Genomic DNA, 27669 nt, shown 5'->3' with positions numbered 1-27669 from the left:
GTTTTGTCCCCCTCCCTGTTTTTATATTTTTTTTTGTTTCCTTTCCCTTATGTTCATCTGTTTTATCTCTTAAAGTCCTCATATGAGTGAAGTCATATGATTTTTGTCTTTCCCTGACTGACTGATTTCACTTAGCATAATACCCTCCAGTTCCATCCATGTAGTTGCAAATGGCAAGATTTCATTCTTTTTGACTGCCGAGTAATACTGAGGGAGAGAATCTTAAGTAGACTCCACACTCAGCATAGAGCCTGATGCAGCACTTGATCCCATGACCCTGGGATCTTGACCTGAGCCAAAGTCAAGAGTTGGATGCTTAACCTACTGAGACACCCAGGAACCCCTGCTTGCATAATTTTGACTAGCCTCTTTTTTTGATTCTATGCATTAGAAACAGATAACTAAGCTTGTTAGAATTGTGTGAGGAGGAAAAAAAGCAAGTGTTTAATGGAGACACACCAGGCTCGCCAATAAATGTATTACATGAGCTTGAACTTTGGGACATGTATTTTAGCAATTAACTAGAGGGGCTCAACAGCAGACTTGAACAGTCAGAAGAAAGAGCCAGCAAACTTAGATAGGTTAATTGAGATTATCTGAGGAAAAGAAAGAAAAAAAAATGAAATAAAATTAACAAACCCTCATGACCAAGTTGAATTTGTCCAGGAATGCAAGAATATGTTGGATTCAGTTTACTATAATCAATATAATACATCAAATTAACAGAATAAGAAAACCAAAACCACATGATCATTTCAATAGACTCAGAAAAATCATTTGACAAAATTCAACACACTATAAAAATACTTAAGAAACTAGGTATAGAAGGGGACTTCCTCAAGCTGATAAAGAACATCTGTAAAAAAAAAAAAAAACCCACTGCTAACATAATAATTAATGGTAAAAGACTGAATGCTTTCCCCCTAAGATCAGGACTAAGACAAGGATGTCAACTCTCACTACTTCTGTTGAACATCATATTGGAGGTTCTAGTCAGGGTGCCATTAGGCAAGAAAAAGCAGTAAAAAGCATTCAGGTTGGAAAGGAAAAAGTAAAACTACTTTCTCTACTCATAGTTCACATGATTAGAAAATCTTAAGGAACCCATATTAAAACTATGGGAACTAATAAATGAGTTCAGGAAGGCACAGAGTCCAAGAGCAATATACAAAAACAATTGTATTTCCATTAGCAATTAACCAATCTGAAAATGAAAGTAGGAAAACAATTCTATTTGTAGTAGCACCAAACAGAACAAAATAATACATGTAATGCAATAGTACTCAGCCTTAAAAAGGAAGGAAATTCTGATACATGCTCCAATATGAATGGACCTTGAAGACATTATGCTAAATGAAATAAGTCATCCACAAAAGGACACTGTATGATTCCACTTATAAGTGGTACCAACTGTAGTCAAATTTGTAAAGAAAGAAAGTAGGATGGTGGTTGGCAGGGACTAAGCTGGGGCGGGGGGGATTAGTTATTTAATTGGTATAGAGTTATACAAGATGAAAAGAGTTCTGAAGATTGGTTGCACAACAGTGTTAATGCATTTAACATTACTGTAGCATATACTTAAGAATGGTTAAGATGGTAAATTTTATGTTATATGTATTTTACTACAGTGAAAAATAATAAAATAACAAAATACTTAACAAGAGAAGTTCAAATTGTTGAAAGAAATTAGACTTAAATACATGGAAAGACATTTCCTGTTCATGAATTGGAAGTCTTAATTTTGTCATGATGGTACATTTTTCCAAATTGATCAACATATTGTAATCCCTATTGAGATTCCAGCTGCCTTTTTTGATAGAAATTGACAATGCAATCTAAAATTCATAGAGAAAAGCAAAGGACCCAGAATAGCAAAACAAAACAAAACAACAACAAAAAAAACCCTTGAAAAATAACAGTTATTTGAAAACTTATTTAAAAGCTACAGTAATCAAGACAGTGTGTTACTGGCATAACAATAGACATATAGATCTACAGAATAGAATTGAAAGTCCAGAAATAAACCCTTATATTTATGGTCAATTGATTTTTTAAAGTTTATTTATTTATTTATTTTGTGTGTGAGAGAGAACGAATGGGAGAGGGGCAGAGAGAGGGGGAGGGGCAGAGAGAGAGGGAGGGACAGAGGATCTGAAGCAGGCTCTGTGCTGACAGAAGAGAGCCCTATGCAGGGCTTGAACTCATGAACTGTGAGATCATGACCTGAGCTGAAGTTGGACACTCAACCAACTGAACCACCCAAGTGCCACTCATCAATTGATTTTTGACAAGCATGCCAAGACAATTTAATTGGGGAAGAATAGTCTTTTAAACAAATAATGCTGGGATAACAGGATATCCATATGAAGTTGAACCCCTACTTCACACCATACACAAAAATTAATTTAAAATGGATCACAGACCTAAATCTAAGAGATAAAACTATAAAACTCTTAGAAAAAATAGACATAAATATCTGTGACCTAGGCAATTGTTTCTCAGTTATGACAACAAAAACATGTGACAAAAAATAATAAATTGGATTTCATCAAAAGTGAAAGCTTTTGTATATCAAAGGATATCATCAAGAAAGTAAAAAGTAAACCCACCAATTGGGAGAAAATATTTGCAAGTCATATATCTGATAAAAGAGTTGTATTCAGAATATATATACATATATATATAAAATATTTAGAACAGTGCAAAAAAGACAACACAATTTAGAAAAGGAGCAAAGGATTTGAATAGACATTTCTCTAAAGAAGACATACAGGTGAACAGGAAACACATGAAAAGATACTAAATATCATTAATCATCTTGGAAATACACATTAAACCACAAAGACACCACTTCACACCTAGAATGGCAATAATAATAACTAATAGGAAATAATATGTATTGGTGAGGATATGGAGAAATCGAAACCCTTATACATTGCTGGTGGTAATGTAAAATGGTGCAGCTTATGTGGAAAGCCACTTTCTAGTTCCTCAAAAGTTAAAAAATAGAGTTATCAGGGGCATCTGGGTGGCTTAGTTGTTTAAGTGCCCAGCTCTTGGTTTCAGCTCATGTCATGATCTCGGAGTTTGTGAGATTGAACCCCACACATTGAGCTCTGCATTCACAGCATGGAGCCTGCTTGGGATTCTCTCTCTCTTTCTCTGCCCCTCCCTTGCTCATGCATGCTCTCTCTCTCTCAGAATAAGTAAATAAACATTAAAAAAATCAGTAAAAAAAAAATAAAGTTATCATATGATCAGCATTCTACTCCTAGGCATGTCCCCAAGGGAATTGAAAGCAAATGTTCACACAGAAACTTGTACATGAATATTCATAGCAGCATTTCATAAAAGCAAAAAAAGTGGAAACAACTCAAATGTTCACCATGGATGAATGGATAAACAAAATGTGACAAATCCATACAACGGAATATTATTCAGCCATAAAAAGGAATGTTATACTGATACATGAATCTTGAAAATAGGCCAAGTGAAGGAAGCCAGATACAAAAGGCTGCATATTTGTATGATTCCACTTATTTGAAATGTCCAGAATAGGCAAATCCATAGACAGAAAGTAGATTAGTGGTTGGGGGTGGGGGAGGGAAATGAAGTAATGGAGAGGAACTGTTAATCAGTATGGGGTTTCTCTTTGGAGTGATGAAAACATTCTGAATTAAAAAAAATTTTTTTAACGTTTATTTATTTTTGAGACAGAGAGAGACAGAGCATGAATGGGGGGAGGGTCAGAGAGAGAGGGAGACACAGAATCAGAAGGAGGCTCCAGGTTCTGAGCTGTCAGCACAGAGCCTGACACGGGGCTCGAACCCACAGACCATGAGATCATGACCTAAGCCGAAGTTGGACACTTAACTGACTGAGCCACCCAGGCGCCCCAAAACATTCTGAATTTAGATAGTGACAGTAGTCACACAATTTTGTGAATATGCTAGACACCACTAAATTGTACATTTTAAAAAGGTAAATTCTATGGTATGCTAATTTTATATCAATTTTGAAATCTAACAGACTACCTCTAGAGGGTAATCATATATTTGTTTGTGGAAAACTGTTTTCATATTAGGTTTGTAGTTTTGTTGGTTGGTAAGTTTTTGTACTAGGAAAGGAATATTTAGGGAACAGCCTATGAAAACTGGTCAAGTTGCTGGGTATTATACCCAGCAGTTTCAAACTGCACTGCAGAAGAGACTGGCCATCACAGAGGGGCCCCTGATAGTGACTGGAATTTTTATCTCAGGGATTTAATATAAGGTTTTGGTAGGAAGTGAAGTGTTTTTTATTTTTTTAAATTAATTAATTAATTTATTGATTGCTTTATCTTTATTATTATTTTTTAAAATGTTTTATTTATTTTTGAGGCAGAGAGAGACAGAGCATGAGCAGGGGAGGGGCAGAGACAGAGGGAGGCACAGAATCCAAAGCAGGCTCCAGGCTCTGAGCTGTCAGCACAGAGCCCGACACAGGACTTGAACTCACAAACTGCGAGATCATGACCTGAGCCGAAGTTGGACGCTTAACCGACTGAGCCACCCAGGCACCCCTATTTTTTGTTTTAATATGATATTTATTGTCAAATTGGTTTCCATACAACACCCAGTGCTCATTCCAACAGGTGCCCTCCTCAATACTCATCACCCACCCAGCCCTCCCCTCTAACCCACCATCAACCCTCAGTTTGTTCTCAGTTTTTAACAGTCTCATATGGTTTGGCTCCCTCCCTCTCTAACCATTTTTTTTTCTACCCCTCCCCCATGGTCTTCTGTTAAGTTTCTCAGGATCCACATAGGAGTGAAAACATATGGCATCTGTCTTTCTCTGTATGACTTATTTCACTTAGCATCACACTCTCCAGTTCCATCCACGTTGCTACAAAGGGCCATATTTCATTCTTTCTCATTGCCACATAGTATTCATTGTGTATATAAACACAATTTCTTTATCCATTCATCAGTTGATGGACATTTAGGCTCTTTCCATAATTTGGCTATTGTTGCAAGTGCTGCTGTAAACATTGGGGTACAAGTGCCCCTATGCATCAGTACTCCTGTATCCCTTGGGTAAATTCCTAGCAGTGCTATTGCTGGGTCATAGGGTAGATCTATTTTTTAATTTTTTGAGGAACCTCCACACTGTTTTCCAGAGTGGCTGCACCAATTTGCATTCCCACCAACAGTGCAAGAGGGTTCCCGTTTCTCCACATCCTCTCCAGCATCTATAGTCTCCTGATTTGTTCATTTTGGCCACTCTGACTGGCGTGAGGTGATATCTGAGTGTGGTTTTGATTTGTATTTCCCTGATGAGGAGCAACGTTGAGCATCTTTTCTTGTGCCTGTTGACCATCTGGATGTCTTCTTTAGAGAAGTGTCTATTCATGTTTTCTGCCCATTTCTTCACTGGATTATTTGTTTTTCGGGTGTGGAGTTTGGTGAGCTCTTAATAGATTTTGGATACTAGCCCTTTGTCCGATATGTTATTTGCAAATATCTTTTCCCATTCCGTTGGTTGCCTTTTAGTTTTGTTGATTGTTTCCTTTGTGGTACAGAAGCTTTTTCTCTTCATGAGGTTCCAATAGTTCATTTTTGCTTTTAAATTCCCTTGCCTCTGGGGATATGTCAAGTTTAAGAAATTGCTGCGGCTGAGGTCAGGTCTTTTCCTGCTTTCTCCTCTAGTGTTTTGATGGTTTCCTGTCTCACATTCAGGTCTTTTATCCATTTTGAGTTTATTTTTGTGAATGGTGTATGAAAGTGGTCTAGTTTCATTCTTCTGCATGTTGCTGTCCAGTTCTCCCAGCACCATTTGTTAAAGAGACTGTCTTTTTCCACTGGATGTTCTTTCCTGCTTTGTCAAAGATTAGTTGGCCATACTTTTTGGGTCTAATTCTGGGGTTTCTATTCTATTCCGTTGGTCTATGTGTCTGTTTTTGTGCCAATACTATGCTGTCTTGATGATGACAGCTTTGTAGTAGAGGCCAAAGTCTGGGATTGTGATGCCTCCCGCTTTGGTCTTCTTCAAAATTACTTTGGCTATTCAGGGTCTTTTGTGGTTCCATACAAATTTTAGGATTGCTTGTTCTAGCTTAGAGAAGAATGCTGGTGCAATTTTGATTGGGATTGCATTGAATGTGTAGATAGCTTTGGGTAGTATTGACATTTTAAACATATTTATTCTTCCAACCCATGACCACAGAATGTTTTTCCATTTCTTTATATCTTCTTCAATTTCCTTCATAAGCTTTCTGTAGTTTTCAACATACAGATCTTTTACATCTTTGGTTAGATTTATTCCTAGGTATTTTATGCTTCTTGGTGCAATTGTGAATGGGATCAGTTTCTTTATTTGTCTTTCTGTTGCTTCATTGTTAGTGTATAAGAATGCAACTGATTTCTGTACATTGATTTTGTATCCTGCGACTTTGCTGAATTCATGTATCAGTTCTAGCAGACTTTTGGTGGAGTCTGTCGGATTTTCCATGTATAATATCACGTCATCTGCAAAAAGTGAAAGCTTGACTTCATCTTTGCCAATTTTGATGCCTCTGATTTCCTTTTGTTGTCTGATTGCTGATGCTAGAACTTCCAACACTATGTTAAACAACAGCGGTGAGAGTGGACATACCTGTCGTGTTCCTAATCTCAGGGGGAAAGCTCTCAGTTTTTCTCCATTGAGGATGATATTAGCTGTGGGCTTTTCATAAATGGCTTTTATGATGTTTAAGTATGTTCCTTCTATCCTGACTTTCTCGAGGGTTTTTATTAAGAAAGGATGCTGTATTTTGCCAAATGCTTTTTCTGTGTCTATTGACAGGATCATATGGTTCTTTTCTTTTATTAATGTGATGTATCACATTGATTGATTTGTGAATGTTGAACCAGCCCTGCAGCCCAGGAATGAATCCCACTTGATCATGGTGAATAATTCTTTTTATATGCTGTTGAATTCGATTTGCTAGTATCTTATTGAGAATTTTTGCATCCATATGCATCAGGGATATTGGCCTGTAGTTCTCTTTTTTTGCAGGGTCTCTGTCTGGTTTAGGAATCAAAGTAATGCTGGCTTCATAGAATGAGTCTGGAAGTTTTCCTTCCCTTTCTATTTTTTAAAACAGCTTGAGAAGAATAGGTATTATCTCTGCTTTACATGTCTGGTAGAATTCCCCAGGGAAGCCATCTGGTCCAGGACTCTTATTCGTTGGGAGATTTTTGATAACTGATTCAATTTCTTTGCTGGTTATGGGTCTGTTCAAGGTTTCTATTTCTTCCTAAACAGTTTTGGAAGTGTGTGGGTGCTTAGGAATTTGTCCATTTCTTCCAGGTTGTCCAGTTTGTTGGCATATAATCTTTCATAGTATTCCCTGATAATTGCTTGTATTTCTGAGGGAATGGTTGTAATAAATCCAATTTCATTCATGATTTTATCTATTTGGGTCATCTCCCTTTTCTTTTTGAGAAGCCTGGCTAGAGTTTTATCAATTTTGTTTATTTCTTCAAAAAACAACTCTTGGTTTCATTGATCTGCTCTACAGTTTTTTTAAGATTCTATATTATTTATTTCTGCTCTGATCTTTATTATTTCTCTTCTTCTGCTGGGTTTGGGGTGTCTTTGCTGTTCTGATTCTATTTCCTTTAGGTGTGCTGTTAGATTTTGTATTTGGGATTTTGCTTGTTTCTTGAGATAGACCTGGATTGCAATTTATTTTCCTCTCAGGACTGCATTCGCTGCATCCCAAAGCATTTGGATTGTTGTATTTTCATCTTCACTTGTTTCCATATATTTTTAAATTTCTTCTCTAATTGCCTGGTTGACCCATTCATTCTTTAGTAGGATGCTCTTTAACCTCCATGCTTTTGGAGATTTTCCAGACTTTTTCCTGTGGTTGATTTCAAGTTTCATAGCATTGTGATCTGAAAGTGTTCATGGTATGATCTCAATTCTTTTATACTTATGAAAGGTTGTTTTGTGATCCAGTATGTGATCTGTTTTGGAGAATGTTCCATGTGCATTCAAGAAGAAAGTATATTCTGTTGCTTTGGGATACAGAGTTCTAAATATATCTGTCAAGTCCATCTGATCCAATGTATCATTCAGGGCCCTTGTTTCTTTATTGATTTTGTGTTTAGATGAGCTATCCATTGCCCATAGGGTATTTATTGCTTTAATCCTTGGTATTAAAGTCCCCTGCAATTACCACATTCTTGTCAATAAGGTTGCTTATGTTTGTGATTAATTGTTTTATATATTTGGGCGCATAGACATTTATAATTGTTAGCTCTTCCTGATGGATAGACCCTGTAATTATTATATAACTCCCTTCTTCATCTCTTGTTACAGCCTTTAATTTAAAGTCTAGTTTGTCTGATATAAGTATGGCTACTCCAGCTTTCTTTTGACTTCCAGTAGCATGATAGATAGTTCTCCATCCCCTCACTTTCAATCTGAAGATGTCCTCAGGTCTAAAATGAGTCTCTTGTAGACAGCAAATAGATGGGTCTTGTGTTTTTATTCATTCTGATACCCTGTGTCTTTTGGTTGGAGCATTTAGTCCATTTACATTCAGTGTTATTATAGACAGATATGGGTTTAGAGTCATTGTGATGTCTGTAGGTTTCATGCTTGTAGTGATGTCTCTGGTACTTTGTGGTCCTTGCAACATTTCACTCACAGGATCCCCCTTAGGATCTCTTGTAGGGCTGGTTTAGTGGTGATGAATTCCTTCAGTTTTTGTTTGTTTGGGAAGACCTTTATCTCTCCTTCTATTCTGAATGGCAGACTTGCTGGATAAAGAATTCTCAGCTGCATATTTTTCTGTTCATCATATTGAAGATTTCCTGCCATTCCTTTCTGGCCTGCCAAGTTTCAGTAGATAGATCTGCCACTAGTCTTATGGGTCTCCCTTTATAAGTTAGAGTGTGTTTATCCTAGCTGCTTTCAGGATTTTCCCTTTATCCTTGTATTTTGCCAGTTTCACTATGATGTGTGTCATACAGAAGATAAATTCAAGCTATGCCTGAAGGGAGTTCTCTGTGCCTCTTGGATTTCAATGCCTTTTTCCTTCCCCAGATCAGGGAAGTTCTCAACTATTATTTGTTCAAGTACACCTTCAGCCCCTTTCTCTCTCTCTTTCTCTTCTGGAATTCCTATTATACAAATATTGTTCCGTTTGATTGCATCACTTAGTTCTCTAATTCTCCCCTCATACTCCTGGATTTTTTTATCTCTCTTTTTCTCACCTTCCTCTTTTTCCATAATTTTATCTTCTAATTCACCTATTCTCTCCTCTGCCTCTTTAATCCGAGCTGTGGTCACCTCCATTTTATTTTGCACCTCATTTATAGCATTTTTTAGTTCCTCATGACTGTTTCTTAGTCCCTTGATCTCTGTAGCAATAGATTCTCTGCTGTCCTCTATACTTTTTTTCAAGCCCAGCAATTAATTTTATGACTGTTATTCTAAATTCTTGTTCTGTTATATGGCTTAAATCGTTTTTGACCAATTCGTTAGCTGTCACTACTTCCTGGAGTTTCTTTTGAGGATATTTCTTCCATTTCATCATTTTGGGTAGTCCCTGGAGTGGCGCGGAACTGCAGGGCACTTCCCCTGTGCTGTCTGGAGTAACTTGTGTTGGTGGGCAGGGCTGCAGTCAGACCTGATGTCTGTCCCCAGCCCACTGCTGGGGCCACAGTCAGACTGGTGTGTACCTTATCTCACCCTCTCCCAGGGGCAGGACTCACTGTGGAGTGGTGTGGCCCCTGTCTGGGCTACTTGCACACTACCAGGCTTGTGGTGCTGCTTTGGTGGGATCTGGAGTATTAGCTAAGGTGGATCCACAGGGTGCACAGGGTGGGAGGGGCAGGCTTAGCTTGCTTTGCTGTCAGTGGTCCCCTGCGGGAGGGGCCCTGCAGCACCAGGAGGGAGGCAGACCCGTCAGAGGGATGGATCCACAGAAGCATAGCGTTGTGTGTTTGTGCAGTGCAAGCAAGTTTGGTGACAGAAACTGGTTCCCTTTGGGATTTCTGCTGGGGGATGGGAGAGGGAGATGACTCTGGCTGAGCTGAGCTATGTCTTCCAGGGCTCAACAACTCTCTCTCCCAGTGTCCTCTCACCCTCCCACTCTCCGAGCAGAGCTGTTGACTTTTAACATTCCAGATGTTAAGTCCCGCTGGCTGTCAGAACTCACAGAGTCTGGCCCCTCCGCTTTTGCAAGCCAGACTCCAGGGCTCTGCCTTGCCCAGCGGGCTGCACTCCACCGCCCCGGCTCCCTCCTGCCAGTCCATATAGCACACACTGCCTCTCCGCCCTTCCTACCCTCTTCCATGGGCCTCTTGTCTACGCTTGGCTCTGGAGAGTCCGTTCTGCTCAAGTGAAAAAATCAGAATACCTTACTCAGGGAAAGCATTGTTTCATGATAATTTTGTTTTGGATATACACCACACACACACACACACACACACACACACACACACACACACACAGATTTACATATACTGTATCACAGTATAAAATGCACTTCTTACTGTGGTTCATAGTACAAATATTTTTAGAAAACACCAATCTGATATTAAAAAAAAACCCAACTATGATTATGGGAAAAGAAGTTTTTAAGATAGAAACAATATATATAATTGATCAGAGGTTGATTATAGCAATGAAAAAATGCAGTTATTTTTCCTCCAATGATTATAATATTTCATGTTCCACTTGTATATAGGCCCTACAGTGATTACTTAACAAGAAGTTCTCATCAAATCTCTGATCCTTCACCCCGTTTATTACAACTGTCAATAGCCAAAGCCACAAATCCTAACTATGTTCCTCCAAAAAAGGTAAGTGGGTCCATGTGAAAGAAACAGTTCCTGATTGATTTTGCAACATGTAACGTGTTTATAACTGTAGCATGCTGTCCTCTTATTTCTGGGTGTATCTTCCTTTTTCCCCTGTTTATGTTTCCCTCTCATCAAATGAACTTTTCTTACTATCTCTATGCCTAATTTATCAGCCAAGATTTAATCAGAGAAGCAGAACAGCTATGCAGAATTTAAGCAATTGTGGAAGCTGATAGAGAAGTCTATGGAAGGCTGTTTAGGCAGTTGGAACTTGGGTCTTGTTAATACACCCAGAAGCAATGAGAGATAGTAAGTGTAGGCCAGCAGTTACTTGGAAAGTATCTACTTCAGGGCAACCCAATACAAGTTCTTCAGGCAGGGGGAATCTGACCTCCTCAGGCAGGAGAGAAAGGGCTGATTGTATTCATAAGAAAGGCTCAGCCATATTTAGGGGTCCCCATCTTCATTGGAATCTGCTCACATATTCCCATTCCAATTTTCAAGGTCCCGCTCCTTCTCAATCATTGCTTTAACCTGAACATAGGAGACCAGACAAATTTGGTAATTCAATTTGCACTATAATTCACCCACTCCCAGAGTTAGATTTTGAGTTTGGTTTTCAGAATTTTCAGCCCTGTGACCATAGACTATAAGGATTTCTTTTATGGAAGTCACAGAAACTTTCTGGTCCTTTACCCAGACCTTAAGGTGGGAGCTTAAAAGCCTGAGCCAGTCATTTCTTAACACACTTTCTCCAGTGTACTTAGAAACAACCAGATAATCCCACTATACTTCTTTATTTTCTGGTAGCAGCTGCTTGGTCACCCGAAGTCTTGCTTTCTGTTTTGCCACTGCATGCTATGGACTACCAGGATTTTTTTTTTAACTTCTGGCAACAGAATCATGAATAACTTTAAATCCAAATACTCAAAAAACAAATTCCAAATAATCTAGAACCAATACAGAGAACCAATTCTTAAAGTTGGGATTTGGTTATTTGTTGCTTCATACCAAAGCACCCCCAAACTTAGTAGTGTAAAACAATAAGTATTTTATTACACTCAAGCATTTTATGAATTAGAAATCCCTCAGCTAGTATATCTCTAGTGGCTTGGGTGTCTGAAATGGTAGGGGGCTGAAAGTTCCTTTATACTTGTCTTAATCAGCTTGGGCTGCTATAACAAAATACCATAGACTGAATGGCTTAAAAGACATTTATTTCTCACAGTTCTGGAGACAGAGAAGTCCACGATCAAGGTGTAGCAGATTCTCTTCTTGCTGAAGGTCCTCTTCTTGGTTTGTAGACAGCCACCATCTTGCTGTGTACTCACATGACTTCTTTTTGTGTGCAAAGAGGAGTTCTTATCTCTCTTCTTATAAGGACACCAATCCCATTATGAGGGTTCTAACCTCATGACTTCATCTAAACATAATTACCTCCCAAAGGCCCCACCTCCCAATATTAACCCATTGGGGACTAGGACTTCAACATATGAATTTGAGAGGGACATAAACAGTCAGTCCATAACAACATCTGTGTGTGGTACCTCGGCTGATATGACTTAAATGCTAGACTCAGTTGGTAATATCCACAGGAGCACCTTCTTGTGGCCTCTCCGTATAGCTTAGACTTCTCTCAGCATAGCAGCTGTATTCTGATAAGGAATATTCTAAAATGGAATGTTTCAAGGGTGAGCATACCAAAAGAACCAGGTAGAACTGCATGATTTTTTGGGGCACCTGGGTGGCTCGGTCGGTTGGGCGTCCGACTTCGGCTCAGGTCATGATCTCACGGTCCATGAGTTCGGGCCCCGCGTCGGGCTCTGTGCTGACAGCTCAGAGCCTGGAGCCTGTTTCAGATTCTGTGTCTCCCTCTCTCTCTGACCCTCCCCCGTTCATGCTCTGTCTCTCTCTGTCTCAAAAATAAATAAATGTTAAAAAAATTAAAAAAAAAGAACTGCATGATTTTTTTTGAGTTGGCCTTGGTAGTCACATAATGTCACTACAGTCATATTCTTTTGATTTATGGAGTTACAAGTCTGGCCAGATTCAAGGGGGCAGGGACACAAACCCCAGCTCTCAGTGAGAGAAGAATAATTTCAAAGAATTTATAGCCACTTAAGAAAAGAACCTGCAAATCCAGTGATGTGAGTCTTTTGGTATCCTTGAGCATGGTTTTTGTATATAGAAAAGACTGTTCAGAGGTATGTTCTTGATTTAAATAATTAGTAGTCAATTTTTAAAACTTGGAAGTTAAAAATCTATTTCTTTTGGGATGACCGAGTGGCTCAGTAGGTTGAGCATCTGACTCTAGCTCAGGTCATAATCTCATGGTTCCTGAGTTCAAGCCCTGCATCAGGGTCTGTGCTGACAGCTTAGAGGCAGGAGCCTGCTTTGGATTCTGTGTCTCCCTCTCCCTCTGCCCCTTCCCCACTCACACTCTGTCTCTCTGTGTCTCGCTCTCTCAAAAATAAATAAACAGTAAAAAAATCTTTTTTCTTTCTCAGGCTTTTAAATTTAATGCATAAGTTTTATTACTCTGTTTATAATTCCAGAAGTTTAACAATAACTTTTAAGAGTCCTGAATAATGTTTGATTTGGTTTCTAAACTTAATCAAATGCCTCCAAATAACTTAAATCATATTTATTAATATATTAAATTTGATTTATTTTGTAAGCCTTTTACTTCAGCCATCTACATTAACGAACAAAATCTCAAATATTAAATAACTATTTAAAAATCTACATTAAACTTATAAATATGGTGAACTTAAAGTTTTCAATGTTGTAAGAATGACATAAACTTAAGATTTCAATCTAATGTTATAACTCACATATATGCTTCAAGTTGCAGTTGTAAGGTGATCACTCTAAAAGGCCAAATTCTCTTAAACATGAACATGGTTTTGTTTTTTGTTTTTTGTTTTTTTTTGTTTGTTTTTGGTTTTTTGTTTTGTAAGCTCTATGCCCAGTGTGAGACTTGAACTCATGACCCCAAGATCAAGACTCACATGCTCCACCAACTGAACTAGCCAGGAACCCCCATGTACATGCTTTTTAATTTTAATAATATACACATAGTTTTTGTTTCTATAATAATTTTTAATTTACTGAAAAGTTGCAAGAATTAACATTTTATTCCATTTGCTTAATCATTCTGTCTCCTCCATGTGGGGTGTGTGTGTGTGTGTGTATTTAGTTATTTCCCTGAATAATTTTTGAGAGTTACAGATATCATATAGTCATTTTCCTAAATACTTCAGTGTGTATTTCCCAAGAACAAGGACATCATCTTATGTAACCACTGGACTGTTATCAAAATGAGGAAGTTTAATTGATAAATATTGTATCCACTCCATAGTCCACGTCCAAATGTCAACAATTCTAGCGCATACTTATTCTTAGTACCAGGTATTATTACTTCTATGATTTTGTTTCTCTTAGCTTTTTTGCAGTTAATGCTGAACCTTCCCAGAGTTTAAAAATACACATGCCCAATAGGGCACCTGGGTGGCTCAGTTGGTTAAGCATTAGACTGCAGCTCAGCTCATGATCTCATGGTTCCTGAGTTGGAGCCCCATATCAGGCTTCATGCCAACAGTGTGGGCTCTACTTGGGATTCTCTCCCTCTCTCTCCCTCCCTACCCCTCTCCTGCTCACATGTGTGTTCTCATACACACACACACACTCTCTCAAGATAAAAAACTTAAAAAAAAAAAAATACACATGCCCACAAAGGAAGCCAAGTTACTGTCACAGGTACCTGAGATTACTTGCCACCAGAGACTTTGGATGGATGAACTGTAAAAAATCTTTTTTCCCTTCTATGAATGTGTTACTGAGTCTCTTTTTTATGGTAACTTTGTCACTACAAACTTAAAAAGAGTGGGTTTCATAGCTCACTTAGTGCATATCCATCATTCTCTCTCTACTTGCAGATGTCTGCAGCTCCTACTTAAGACTAATCAAACTGTTTAGATTTTTAAAATCTTTGACTCTTGAGAGATTTTGGCTTTGAAGACTCCTATTTTATATTTAGCAGATATCTTTGAGTATTAAACACATGTACTCTGGATACCTCACATGACTTTGTCTGACTTGTTGTCCTAATTTATGAAGTCATTCTATCAACATGTCTCCCCACCATTATTCTCAATCTGATTATTTTCTGAGAACAAAAATTTGAGAAGTAAAGTTACCAGATCAAGGGTATGAACATTTTTGAGGTGATTTATATATTATTCCAAAATGTGTTCCAACAAAAGTGATTTTGATTTACATAGCCAGTTGCATTATTTGGGCTGACTTTTGCAGTGCATTCTTGCCAACATTAGATATTATTTTACGAAATATTAGTTTTATAATAAAAATACTATCTCATTAATAAACACTTTCATTTCTTTGATTATTAACAAATTCAGTAATTCTCAACATTTATTTAACTATGTATTTTTCTTTTGTAAATTTGTCTATTCATGGCTTTTTATTTTTCTAGTGGTCTGCACATTTTGTATTGATTCATAACAGTTCTTTACATATTATAGATAATCTTCATTATATATATGTATATATATAATATAATATAATATTGCTATATATATACACATATATATATATATATATATATATATATATATATATATATATATATATATATAAATTATTTTTTCCAGCATATATTTTGCAATTTTGGAGTTATAATTTACATAAAATGCATAGATCTTAAGTGTATAGTTTAATAAGATTTTAACAAATGTATATATCCATTCAATAATCACCTCAATCAAGATATAAAACATTATCCCAAAAAGTTTCCTCCTGACTATTTCTAGTCAATTCCACTCTACCCCCTGCCCTAGAGTCAACCACTTCCAAATTTCTATCACCATAGGTTAGTAGTATTTCTTATTCTTTGTAGGTTTATATAAGATTTATATTATTTCTTCTTAAATATTTGAAAGAAATTTACCGTCTAAGCAATCTGGGCTTAGCATCTGTATTCTCTGTAGGTTTGTACATCACTTATATTATTTTTTTGTCTTAAGTATTTGATAGAATTTACCATTGAAGCAATCCAGGCTCGGTGTCTGTACAATTCCATGAAGGGCTAATTAATCATTTACAATGAATAAAACTTTGCCTCCTATCAGGTTCTGGGAAAATCAGAGAAATATATGACAGCCACTGCTTTTAGTTAAGGCTTACAATTAAAAAGGAAATAAAATGATCACTTGTTAATCCAATTCATTAAACAAATATTTCTTAATTATATTATGTAAGACACAATAAGAATAATAAAACAGTTCCTTTCCTTAAAGTAAATTTCAATTTAGAAGAAACCATAGACCTATAGGTAAATAATTAAGATTATTTGATACTCATAAAAGAGAATAAATAAGGTATTGAGAGATACCAGAGGAAGAGTGGAAAAACCCAAGAAAACTACTCTTATCATGGAGTTGTACAGACAGATAGGACCTTAGGTTTCACTCCCAACTTTGCAACTTATTCACTATATAAGCTCAAATAAATTGCTGAACTTCATATAGAACTTTAGTTTCCCCATAAGTGAAATACAAATAAAAATTATATACCAGGTGAGATAAAAAATGAGTGAGTACATGTAAAACACTGTCAGCATTAGTATCATAAACGTCTTAACACAAAAAGGGATTTGGAACATATCTTGTTTATTATTTTTCTGCTCACAGTTAAAACCCTATTTTTATTGACTATATTCCTCTTAAAGTCTTGTGGTAAGTTTTGAGTTTGAATACTAGTAATTAAAATAGAAGACCATATAATTTGAACACATTTCCATAATTAAGATAGTGAGGAATGACTTGGGGGACTAGCTCAGCATTGTGTATGGAGAATGTGGTTCTGCCTTTCTTCTTCTTGGCTTTGGTTTCTTTTTCTTATCTGTTCCAATTAGAAGAGAGCCCCTTGAATTCACTTTAAGTATGGGAATTTGTGATAATGTGAGTCCCAATTTCCAAAGGCCAAAAATAAGTTAAGAACAGGGGCTCCTGGGTGGCTTAGTCAGTTGAGCATCCAACTCTTGGTTTCGGCTCAGGTCATGATCTCATGGTTTGTGAGTTTGAGCCCTGCCTTGGGCTCCATGCTGACAGTGCAAAGCCTGCTTGGGATTCTCTCTCTCCCTCTTTCTCTCTGCCCCTCCCCTGCTCGCTCTCTCTGTCTCTCTCAAAAAATAAATAAATAAGCTTAAGAAAATAGTTAAGAACAAAGCACAGCTCTCCCTCTTACAGTATTGTTACATGGTAGGCCTGAGCCTTCCCTCTTGGCTGAGTTTATCATTCCACAAATCAGCGTTACCATTTATCTCTTAGTTACCATGTAATGTTGCCATTCCCTCCCCATCTTTAGTTTAACAGCAAGTTCCTGAAAATCTGGGTTGGAATTCATACAACCTACTTTGAAAAAAATGGAAATTGATAATTTCATCTGTGGTCATGAGTTACTACAAGACTCTTATCCTTTCTGCTGGATTTGCTGAGAAGTCTGGTTCAGAGGCCAGATGTACTTTGTACCATGTTTATTATTTGATACTTACAGACACTATTTTATTTTTTTCCCCTAGATTGAAACCAAGATTGCAGCTTCTGCCCTGAGTGCTGTTGCAACTCCAAGAATTATAGACCTTGCCCATCCAAGGATCAAGATAGAGGGTCTGTGCTTTGAAAGAGAAAGATGTGAAATGCCCATCCGTCCTGTAAGCCACCACTTCCTTGGCATCCTTCACCTCACTTTCTGGTTGTTCCTAGGGTACTACTTTGCCACTACAGAGCATAGGCCAAAGTCATTGGGAAGGAGAATCTTTCAAGATTCTGGCATGAAGGAAGACCTAGCTGCAAGATATGTGGAGAGGCTGGGGAAAGAGGACGAAGAGCATGGGCTTTGGAATCAGTAAGAACTGGGTTCAAATTCTAGCCTCAACACTACTACTAGCTCTTTGATATTGTGGCAGTGTTCCTGAGCCTTATTTATTCATTCAAGTATTTGAATGCCTACTGTGTGCCAGCCATCATTCCCAGTGAACAAGATGGAGGGAGACAAAAAATAAACAGATAAGATAATGTCAGGTAGTGATAAGTGCTATGAAGACAATAAAATAGGAAATGATTGACTTTGGGTGAGAGTGGAGAATACGCTACTTTGCATATGGTAGTCAGGGAAAGCTCCTCTAAGGAAGGGATATTTGATCTGAAACTTGAATGAGTCAGCTAAGTGAAGGTCTGAGAGGAGAATATTCTAGTAAAGGGAAGAGCACATACCAAAGTCTTAAATTTGAGATGACCTTGAAGTTGGGTGGAACCAGGTGGGCAAGGAGATTATAAAGTTAACAGTTCTGGTGCGCCTGGGTGGCTCAGTCGGTTAAGCCTGCAACTTCGGCTCAGGTTATGATCTCGCAGTTCGTGGGTTCGAGCCCCACATGGGGGCTCTGTGCCGACAGCTCAAAGTCTGGAGCCTGCTTTGGATTCTGTGTCTCCCTCTCTCTCTGTCCCTCCCCTGTTTGCTCACTCTTGCTCTCTCAAAAAATGAATAAACATTTAGAAAAAAATTTAGTAAAAAAATTTTTTTAAATAAAGTTAACAGTTCCTACTTGGAGGGTGATGTGACTTGAAATAATAGATAAGGCATGGTGCTCGGAACAGAGGCTGGCACATTCAGTGGCTTCCCTCCCTCCTCCTCCTTGACACTCCCCTCCATTCATTGTAGTGGCAACTTGGTGTCCAATTTCAGTTGAGTTTTCAATAAATATTTAAATCATGTTGCCAAGGAGGTTGGATACATTTTATTCTCTAAGAACCTGAGGACTTGATATGGAATTCTATTAGGAAAGAAATCTAGTCTAGAAATCAAAACCCCTCAGACAAGCATCTTGAGTTTGCTGACATGACTTCCTTGTGACCCTTGGGCAAATCACTTTACTTTCAGTTCTTTTGGTATATAAAATGGGAGTTACAGGTATCTTTCTTCAGTTGCTAGGATTGTTTGGGAGTTTATAAAAAATATTTTTAAAAAGTGATGCCCCTACAGATATCATACTTTTAGAACCCAAAATAAGTCTATACCAGTGCAACACAGCCCTTTCAGGGCAATTGAGTGGTGTTTGTTGTCCATCCTAATTCTTTTTAATGAGCACATAAGAGAGAGAATAGGAGCTATATGTCATCCTCCCAGTTTTACCAATTAAGCAACATAACAGAAAGGCAACCTGGCAGATGCAGTTTCAAAGTAAGACCAGAAGGAGTAGATTCATCTGTCAATCAACACATATTCAGCACTAGTTGTGTACTTATTCTAGCTTTTGGCAAACATTCAAGAAGCTTATATTCTAATGGGGAGACACAGACAATGAATATACCAACAAAGAGATAAGAGAGCTAAGTCAGGTGTTAGTAAGTGCTATAAAGAAGATTAAATAAGTGTACTGTAGAAGAGAGTTATTAGAAAGGTTCATGTATCTTGGATGGTGAGGGAAGATGTCCTTGAGAACATGATGTTTTAATCTAGAAGCTTGAATGATGAAGAAGCAGCCATGACAAGATTGAGGAAGGAGGATTTCAAGTAGAAGAACTGGCAGGTGCAAAAATCCCAACGTGGAAAGAGCTGGGCCAGAGGGGCCTCATGTAACAAAGGTCACTGTGATCAAGGTGGGGAGAGGAAGGAGATGAGGTCAGAGGAATAGGGATAGCAGCCAGATCACATAGGGCCTTCGAGGCCACAGTAAGGAGTCTAAATGTTATTCATAGCAAAATGGGAAACCACTGGAAGGTGTTAAACCCTGAGAGTGACATAATCTGAGTGGGGCTTTAGAAAGTATGTATCTCATGGGGTTGTTATGATGATTGAGTGGGAATAATATAGGTGCCCTACTTAGAACACTGTGTGGCCCATGAAATGCACTCATTAAAATGCTCATTCTCTCCCTCAGTAATTGGTAGAAAAGGCTAGATCATACAGAGCAAGAATGGAAGCAGGGAGACCAGGAAGGAGTCTGCTGCTATAATCCAGGAGAGAACCTGTATCTGATGGTGACTCAGTTCGGGGCATAGCTGTAAAGAGAGGGAGATGTGAAAATTGAAATCTATTTTTGCATCTTTTTGCTTCTACTACAGATATCCCGTGCTGCCTTGCTAACCAAACCTAGCCCCCGAATAATAGCTCTAGCTGAGGCCAAGCCTCTTCATCAAGATTATCTACCTGTCCGTGATGCCCGTTGGCCAGTATCTTATGCTGCTATCCATTACAAAATATCTCCCAGAATTCAAGAACTAGCTAATCCAAATACAAGGTATGTCATTTTAAAAAAACTAAGATCGGGCAGGAAGGCTGGGGGTGCTAGGGAGAGGGAAAAATTGACCTAATAAGACCAATAAAAGAATTGTAAGAATATAGGAAATTTTCAAAAACATCTCACTTGTTACATTAATTGTGACAAATCTGTGGTTTTACCACAAATCTAAGGCAACAGTTAAAGGGTTAGTGGACTAGTATTGAAATTTAGATCTAGGAAACAACTCTGTAAGTATGGATATGGGATTATTTATCTAACATATTGTTAAGTGAAGCAAGTTACAGAACAGAGCACGAAATATGTTACAGTTTGTGTAAGAAAATACACATATGCCATGTATTGGCTTGCAGGTGCCTATGACATCTCAGAAAAGTATGCAAGAAGCTAGTAACAATGGTTACTTGTGGGGTCCCAAGGTAAATGGGATAGGACAAAGATTTATTTTTTACTAAATAGGCTTTTATATTTTTCCATGTTTTGCATCATGCGACCTATTTGAAATAGATAAGAAAATACATTTAATAAAGAAGAAATTGCGTCTAATTCTTATTTACTTCCTAGAAGATTTCTTAATTTGCCTGAACCTCAGTTCATTTTGTTTCCTTCATGAGATAATACCTGACACCCCTTTTTAAGCATCATCAGGAAAACCTAGGAGAAACTGAAAAAGTCATAGAAGTCTTCAGCTTAGGGAACAGGAAATATGTTAATTCTTACATAATAAAATATTTTTAAATATTTATCAAGTGTTTTGCCTTAAAAGAAATAAATTCCAACAACAATGAAATGAAGCTCATTTTCTGTTCATTGGCAAAGGAAAGGGAAGAGTAAGATCAAGTCCTCAGGATTTACCCAAGTGGCAAAGTTATTATTTGGTGGTAAGGTGCTGAGGGTGGAAACTTCAAAAGTTTGATTTCTTCAAGTTCACCAGAGAACTGTTGGGCTGGTTTAACATTGGCAAGTTACTGAAAAATTTCCAGAATTAACTTTCTGTGGAAAGAGCAAAGGCTTTGGAATCTGATAGATACATGAATCTGGATTTGACCACAGGTCATTTTTATAAGTTCCCTGAGCCTTCTTGTCCTTACCTGTACAGTGAGGGTTATGACACCTGTTTCGTGGGGTGCTTATGAAAATCAAAAATGCATAATATCATAGAGCCTAACACGTAGTGGATGGTTGAGAAATGTGAGTTCCATTTTCTGTTCATCTTTTTTCAGGTTGCATTCTTTTTCCCCCATTTCAGGTCTCCTGTGCATATTATATATTACGATCCAAATGTCTTTAAAGTCAAGCCAGCTGCTCTGAAAACACAGTGTTCTCCGAGGATCCACGAGTTGGCAGAACCTCTTATGCGTTAAGCACAGAAAGCCACGTCAGTCGCACTGTAGTTATGTATCTAGAAAACATATTAGGTGACTTAGTTCCCATTTCTGATCCTGTCAGTTTGTATTCCCCATCCCCTCAAAAACCATGTGAGACCTCCAGAGAACACCACTGTGACCATCGATAGTAATTCCTGCTGTTACCTGTAATCATGTCTTTAGCCGGTTTGGGGACTTGAGCATGCAATAAAAGAGAAAATGAGAGCTTGCCTTATCCTTACTGTATCTCCTCACAAGCATCTTGGCTGTCTCATTGCTCTGACTGACCTGTAGAAACACTCCTCCTTGTATTTGCTGGGTTTGTTTTCCCTTTCCCGGAGAGATCTGTGTTCCCCAGCAGCTGATCTCTGCTCAGTCCCTTCTCTAATAAGTCCTGAGAATTGAAATAATTCTTTGTGTTGCTTTTCCAGTCTCCCCTCCTTACCCAAGAAATAACACTGAAATGGTGAAGCCTTTTGAGACAACTTGAAATGCTTTTTATAATCTGTAGATGAAATTTAGGGAATGGGTTACCTTAAATAATCACACCTGCACCAATCTCTGTTACTTCATTCATGTCATTTATCATGAATGACAGAAAAAGCAAGGTATTTGGTAAGCATTGTAATTCTCTGTCAAATTTCATCTTCCCAGAGTTTTTAAAATTTAATTGTTTTATTCTCTCCATGGATAAGTATTTTACAAATGAAATTAAATTTTAATATATATCTAGATTTACATGAAAATGAATTTATCTGAAAACCAGTTTTATAGATGCCTGAGTTCTATCTCCAATGCTTTGTGTTAAGGAGATAACTAGTGTTATGGAGAGGCAATACCATATAGTAGTTTTGAACTTGGGTTTTTGAATCAGGCATATCTGGGTTAGTATCCCCCATGGATCATTTACCAGGTATGTGATTTTGTTTTTTTGTTTTTTATTTTAACATTTATTTATTTTTGAGACAGAGAGAGACAGAGCATGAATGGGGGGAGGGTCAGAGAGAGAGGGAGACACAGAATCAGAAGCAGGTTCCAGGTTCTGAGCTGTCAGCACAGAGCCTGACACGGGGCTCGAACCCACGGACTGCCTGGGTTCACGACCTGAGCCGAAGTCAGACGCTTAACCGACTGAGCCACCCAGGCACCCAGGTATGTGATTTTGAACAAATTCCCTAACTCTCTGTATCTGTTTCTTTGTGTAAAATGGGTTCCTGCTGCATTTTTATAAAGATTAAATAAGAAAATTATGTAATAAAGCATGAACTGGAAAAATATTATTTAAAATTTAGCTCCTTTTGCCCTGTAAGGGGGGATGGCATAGTTATGGCTTGATTCATACAGTGAATGAATGTTTGTTGAGTTTCTTTGCTTTGCCAGGCACTGTGCCAGGCATTGGAGGTAATCATACTAACCCAAACAGTTGTGGGCTCTGCTCTCATGGACTGTTTAGCCAACTGAGAGGGATAGAATTCAAAAATTCACAAATAAATGTAAAATTACAGCAGTAGTAGGTATTATGATGAAGAGATGATAATGCAATGAAATAACAGAATAGAGAACTTTGTTTCCCCTTAGGAAGACAAAAGAAGGCTTCTTTAATGAAGGGACAATTGGGCTGGAATCTACAAATTGAGTAGGGTTAACTAACCAAATAGGAGGAGATAGAAAGCCAGTCCAGGTAGTGGGAGCATGTGTTTAGTGGACATTTGTTGATTTGGAGGCCATCCTGCATCGATTTCTCCTCCTTCTGGTAAGAACTCCCAATTTTCTTTTGGAGAATTACTTTGTCTTCATTGTTAAGCTTTACTGGTACTTGTATTAAGGTGTCCTGGCCAAGGGATGAGCATGTGACCTAAACTGGCCAAGCCCACTGAACTGTCCTCTGGGGCTTTGGATCTTGTGCAGAGTGCTGCATGGGGTCAGGGGTATAGTTGGAGCTGATAGTTCCCAGTAGCAGTACCCTGATGAGACTTCATTTTGCTCCTACCACCTGTGTCCCTGGAGCCACCCTGGCCCTTCACCTATTCCTTTGATTCAGGAGCTACCCACAGCCTTCTAGTACATCCCCTGTGGCAGGTGGATAGGTGTGTTGGGGACTGAAAGAAAATTTGGCTCAAACAGAGAGGAAAAACTGGGGTTGTATGATGAAAGAAGAGGCAGAAGGATGGGAGCTAGACCAAGAAGGGCCCTGGAGGTCATGATGACTTTTAGTCTTTATCCTAAAGCCAATGGGAGCTGTTGAAGTAATTTATGCGTAGGGATAATATAATCAGGGTTGCCTTTTAGGAAACTGTCTTTGACAAATAAATTGGGGAGGAGACAGTAGAGGTATGTAGACCAGGTTAGGAAGCTATTTTGTAGATCAGATGGAAGATGAAAATAGTTTGGTGGTACCATAGTGGAGATGGAAAAAAGTGGCAAACTTCAGAGATATTTGAGGATTTGGTGATGGGTTGTATATGGTGAGGGGAAATGGGAATCATTTACAATAATTCCTGGATTTCTAGCTTATGAAACAAGATAGAAGTAAGAGTCTGAATATACAGATGGACAATAGTCTGTCCAAATATGACAATAGAACTCTGACTCACAACCTTTGTAGCAACCAGGTCAGGAATCTAAACCACAACCTTTGTAGTGAACAGAATGACCAGGATCTGGTCAATGGTCCTTACTGGTGCCTATTTTTGCCCCCACTTCCAACATAGGGCCAACCGGAGAAAGACAAATATATTCCCTAAGCCAGTCACATAGGGTGCCCTGTTTCTAGTTAGGTCATCTCCAACTTCCGCGTGCCAGCAGCCTTGAGTCAGAGCATACTTAAATCCTCCTCCACACCTCTCCCTGCTCCCCCCCGCCCCTGCAAAGCTTTAGGACTCCTCTGCCTTTGAGTCTCTGCCAAATGCAAGTGATGATGGCTGACTCCCAATAACAAGCTCTAAATAAATGGCCTGGGTGTGTCCTCATTTGGGTAATCTTTATTTCCATAATGTATACCTTCACTGCGAGAGGGCCAGAAGAAGAGAGTAGAGAAGCATGTGTTCAGTTCTGGACACTTAGATTAGAGGATGGCATTGAGATGCCTCAAAGGAGGTACCAGGTATAGGGGCCATATTATGACCTCCATGGATCCTAGACATTTTTGCCTTTCTGGGTTCTTCCTTAAAATAATAAGAAAAATTACATTTTATGACTGAGTTCATATAAAGATGGACATATTATCATTATATATTGAAAAACATTTTTGCTAACTTTATTTTTTCCTTCTCTCTTAAAACTACAACATTTTGTGATCTTCTGAAAATACCGTGAGCTGTAAGCCTTGAGCCTACTGTGCCCAGTAGGACAGTCAGCCTTGTTCAGGTAGGCAGTCTTTAAATGGGTCTGTGTTGAGGTGAGTAGATCTGTCTGCTGAAGATTAACACATGCATGTCGTCACTGTTAGGTGTGATTGAAGCCCCAGGTGGGAGGTTGTGTGTGAGAGAAGAGGAACTGGGAAGGTGTGAACCTTGACTTGATATTTGCTGCTATTGAGGAATTGCTATTAATTATATTTAGGATGATACTGATATGGGGGTTATGCTTTCAAAAGCAGTTCTGTAGAGAAGCATGCTGAAACATTTGTGCATGAAGGGATATCTGGACTTTGCTTTGAAATAATCCCAACAAAAGAGTGGGTAAGAGTGTGAGTTGATTGTTCAAACTAAGTGATTGGAACAGAGGGTTCATTATAGTGTTCTCATTTCTATTAGATGTGCTTGAAGCTTTACATAATAAAGTGCAAAGTGGAATGGGAGCAAGAATGGACAGTTACAGGTCTTAGCAGAGGCTTTTGGAGCCTGGACAATGCAAAACTTCCCCAGCGCTGTACTTTCAGTCAGGTTTGGTTTGCTCCCAGGTGTTTGGTATTAGGGTTGTTTAAGGGGGAAATCAAGGCAACATGTCTGTACTCCATGTCCAGGGAGAGTGTGAAGCAATAGCATGTACAAAATGGTGAATTAAGGTCTACAAGATAAACTGGTGCTCTCACCCCAAACCCAGGGGTATTGGAAAGACTCAGGACTTTCATCACACTATGGCACAGGAGGGTTTCAAGATAAATCTATTTGAATCTTCAAAGGTCAGCATGCCTCCGTTTGACCTCTAGGTTGCAAATGCTTGACACAGGAGATGTGAAGAATAAGTGGGAAGAAGATATTGAAGACTTGTTAACCTGGATTTGGTTGAAGGAAGGAAAATGGTGACATAAATGTTAAATGGCTTTCTGCAGTCAGGGAGAGAGGGGGTCAAGGAGGCTCGTCCTGGAATGAGGTTTTACCAAATATTAGCTATGCAACCTTGTACAAATTACCTTTTCAATGACAAGGAGCTAATAGTGTTTAAGGTTGGGATTGTATAGTTTCCGATAAATTACACCCCTCCTTTTCTTCCCTGAATTCGGAAACAATTGAGAGACCTAGGCAGTTGGAGTTCAAAATAACTCATTTACAAAGGACAGAGCTGTTTGGAGAATGTGATTTTGGTAAACCAAATGGATTTGCTAATGTACCCATCCTCCTTAGTTGAATTGAGCCCCTGGCAGGACTACTCCACAGGGCACACCTATCCCCAGAGCAGATAGAATGCACTCTGCCTATGGATCTGAGATCTCAAGAAAGAAGAAATGCACTCCTTCTCCCAGATGCATAGGAGAGGAGTCACTGCTCCCATAGGTAGAAAGAAATAGGGGTGGCTGAAGGCTAAAAGCAGGAATTTCTTTCCTGGGGAATTCTTCCTCTCCACATGGAGCAGGAGCACTGCGAAATATTCATCTGTAACATGTATCTCCTTGGGTTCTTGTGAAGTACATATCCAGTACATAGTAAGGAGGTTTTGTTTTCTTAATCATTATTAGTGGGTATTAAGAAACTTCTCATGTCTTTCTGGATAATGGAGTTTACTCCCTCTGGTGATTCCAGTTATAGTCCCAGTGAAACACAACCCTATCCAGAGGTGGAGTTCTACTTGCCCACTCCTTGAGTCTGAGCTGGCCCATGACTTGCTTAGACTGAGAGAATGTGGCAAAAGTGACATTGTATGACTTCTGAGCCCAGGCCTCAAGAAGCCTTGTGTCTTCTGCTCTGCCTTCTTGGAATGCTGCATGGGAAGAAACACAGCCTCTTTAAGAGACCTCATGGAGAAGTTCAGCCTTCTCAGACCTCATCTTTGGGCCCCTCCTCCAGCTCACCCTCTGCTGAGTGCACCCACTAAAGTTGCAGCAAGACCAGCTGAAGAAGTGCCCAGCTAATTTACAGAATTGTCAGGGGGAAAATGGTTAATTTGGGGTAAGTTTTGAGTTGGTTTGTTATTCAGCAATAGTTAACTGAAACAGGCAATAAATAAGCTGGTGGAGCAGCAGATTGATGCCAATAAGGGTTGGGGAGGGGCAAGGGGTTCTGACTGCAGCAGACTGATTTCCATAGGTTCGTGAGCATGTCCTTGGTTTTGGTCTGCTAAATGATCTGGCAGACATTTCTCCCTCAATTAGGTGTTTTAAGCCCCTTTTTTCAACTTGTGTGATAACCCACAGCCATCCCACAGCAGACCTGACCTTTAAACCAGTTGGCCAGTAAGAACCTACATGAATTGAGGCAAAGGAGTATACCGGTTGTTGATAAAGCTGAACCTTCCACCTTACCTAACTCCCCAGTCCCCCTTCCAGAGGGTTTTGCTTCCTAAGGACCCATCTGAGGAAGTCCTGCCCCATGACCTCCCTTGGCAGCAGAGACATACCGCAAGCATAAAGAGAGAGAGCCTGAAGACACATAATCTTTCATAATTTGTGTTGGTTCTTCTTTTCTATCTGGAAGGGGCTGCCAGATGGGAAACTTCCCCACCCAAAGCAGCATGCATCTGCCTGCCTGCTCTCTGTTGCCAAGGCGTGGTCTGCTAGAACTTCTAGGATGTTGAGCATCGTGGGCTGGATTGCAAGACAGGGCAGGCACAAGACTGGGGACAGAGAACGGTGGCTGTGTGAAGGGGCGGGGGGCGCGCAGAAAGAAGCAGTTTGTTTTCAGTGCGAAGCAGGGAACAAAGTCACCCCAGGATACCAGGGACACGATGGTGGTGGTCAGGCAGCCACTGTGTAAAAAGGGCCGGA

General features: G+C 39.0%; 1 protein-coding gene across 4 annotated transcripts in view; it reads left to right on the top strand.

The window, feature by feature from the left end:
* Positions 1–21752, top strand: part of THEGL (theg spermatid protein like) — a 55666-nt gene extending 33914 nt beyond the window's left edge. For 3 of the 4 annotated variants that reach the window (XM_042936304.1, XM_042936303.1, XM_042936301.1), the window contains 4 exons: positions 10727–10841; positions 17443–17574; positions 19985–20160; positions 21410–21752. In XM_042936304.1, the coding sequence (XP_042792238.1) occupies positions 10727–10841; positions 17443–17574; positions 19985–20160; positions 21410–21524 (538 nt within the window). In that variant the 3' untranslated portion in view covers positions 21525–21752. Of the gene's footprint in view, positions 1–10726; positions 10842–17442; positions 17575–19984; positions 20161–21383 lie in introns of all 4 variants that reach the window. The other variant, XM_042936302.1, reaches the window with a different exon arrangement.
* The last annotated feature ends 5917 nt before the right edge of the window (positions 21753–27669 follow it).

Source organism: Panthera leo, chromosome B1, assembly GCF_018350215.1.
Source record: "Panthera leo isolate Ple1 chromosome B1, P.leo_Ple1_pat1.1, whole genome shotgun sequence".
NCBI lineage: Eukaryota > Metazoa > Chordata > Mammalia > Carnivora > Felidae > Panthera > Panthera leo.
This window is presented reverse-complemented; position numbering and strand designations above follow the sequence as displayed.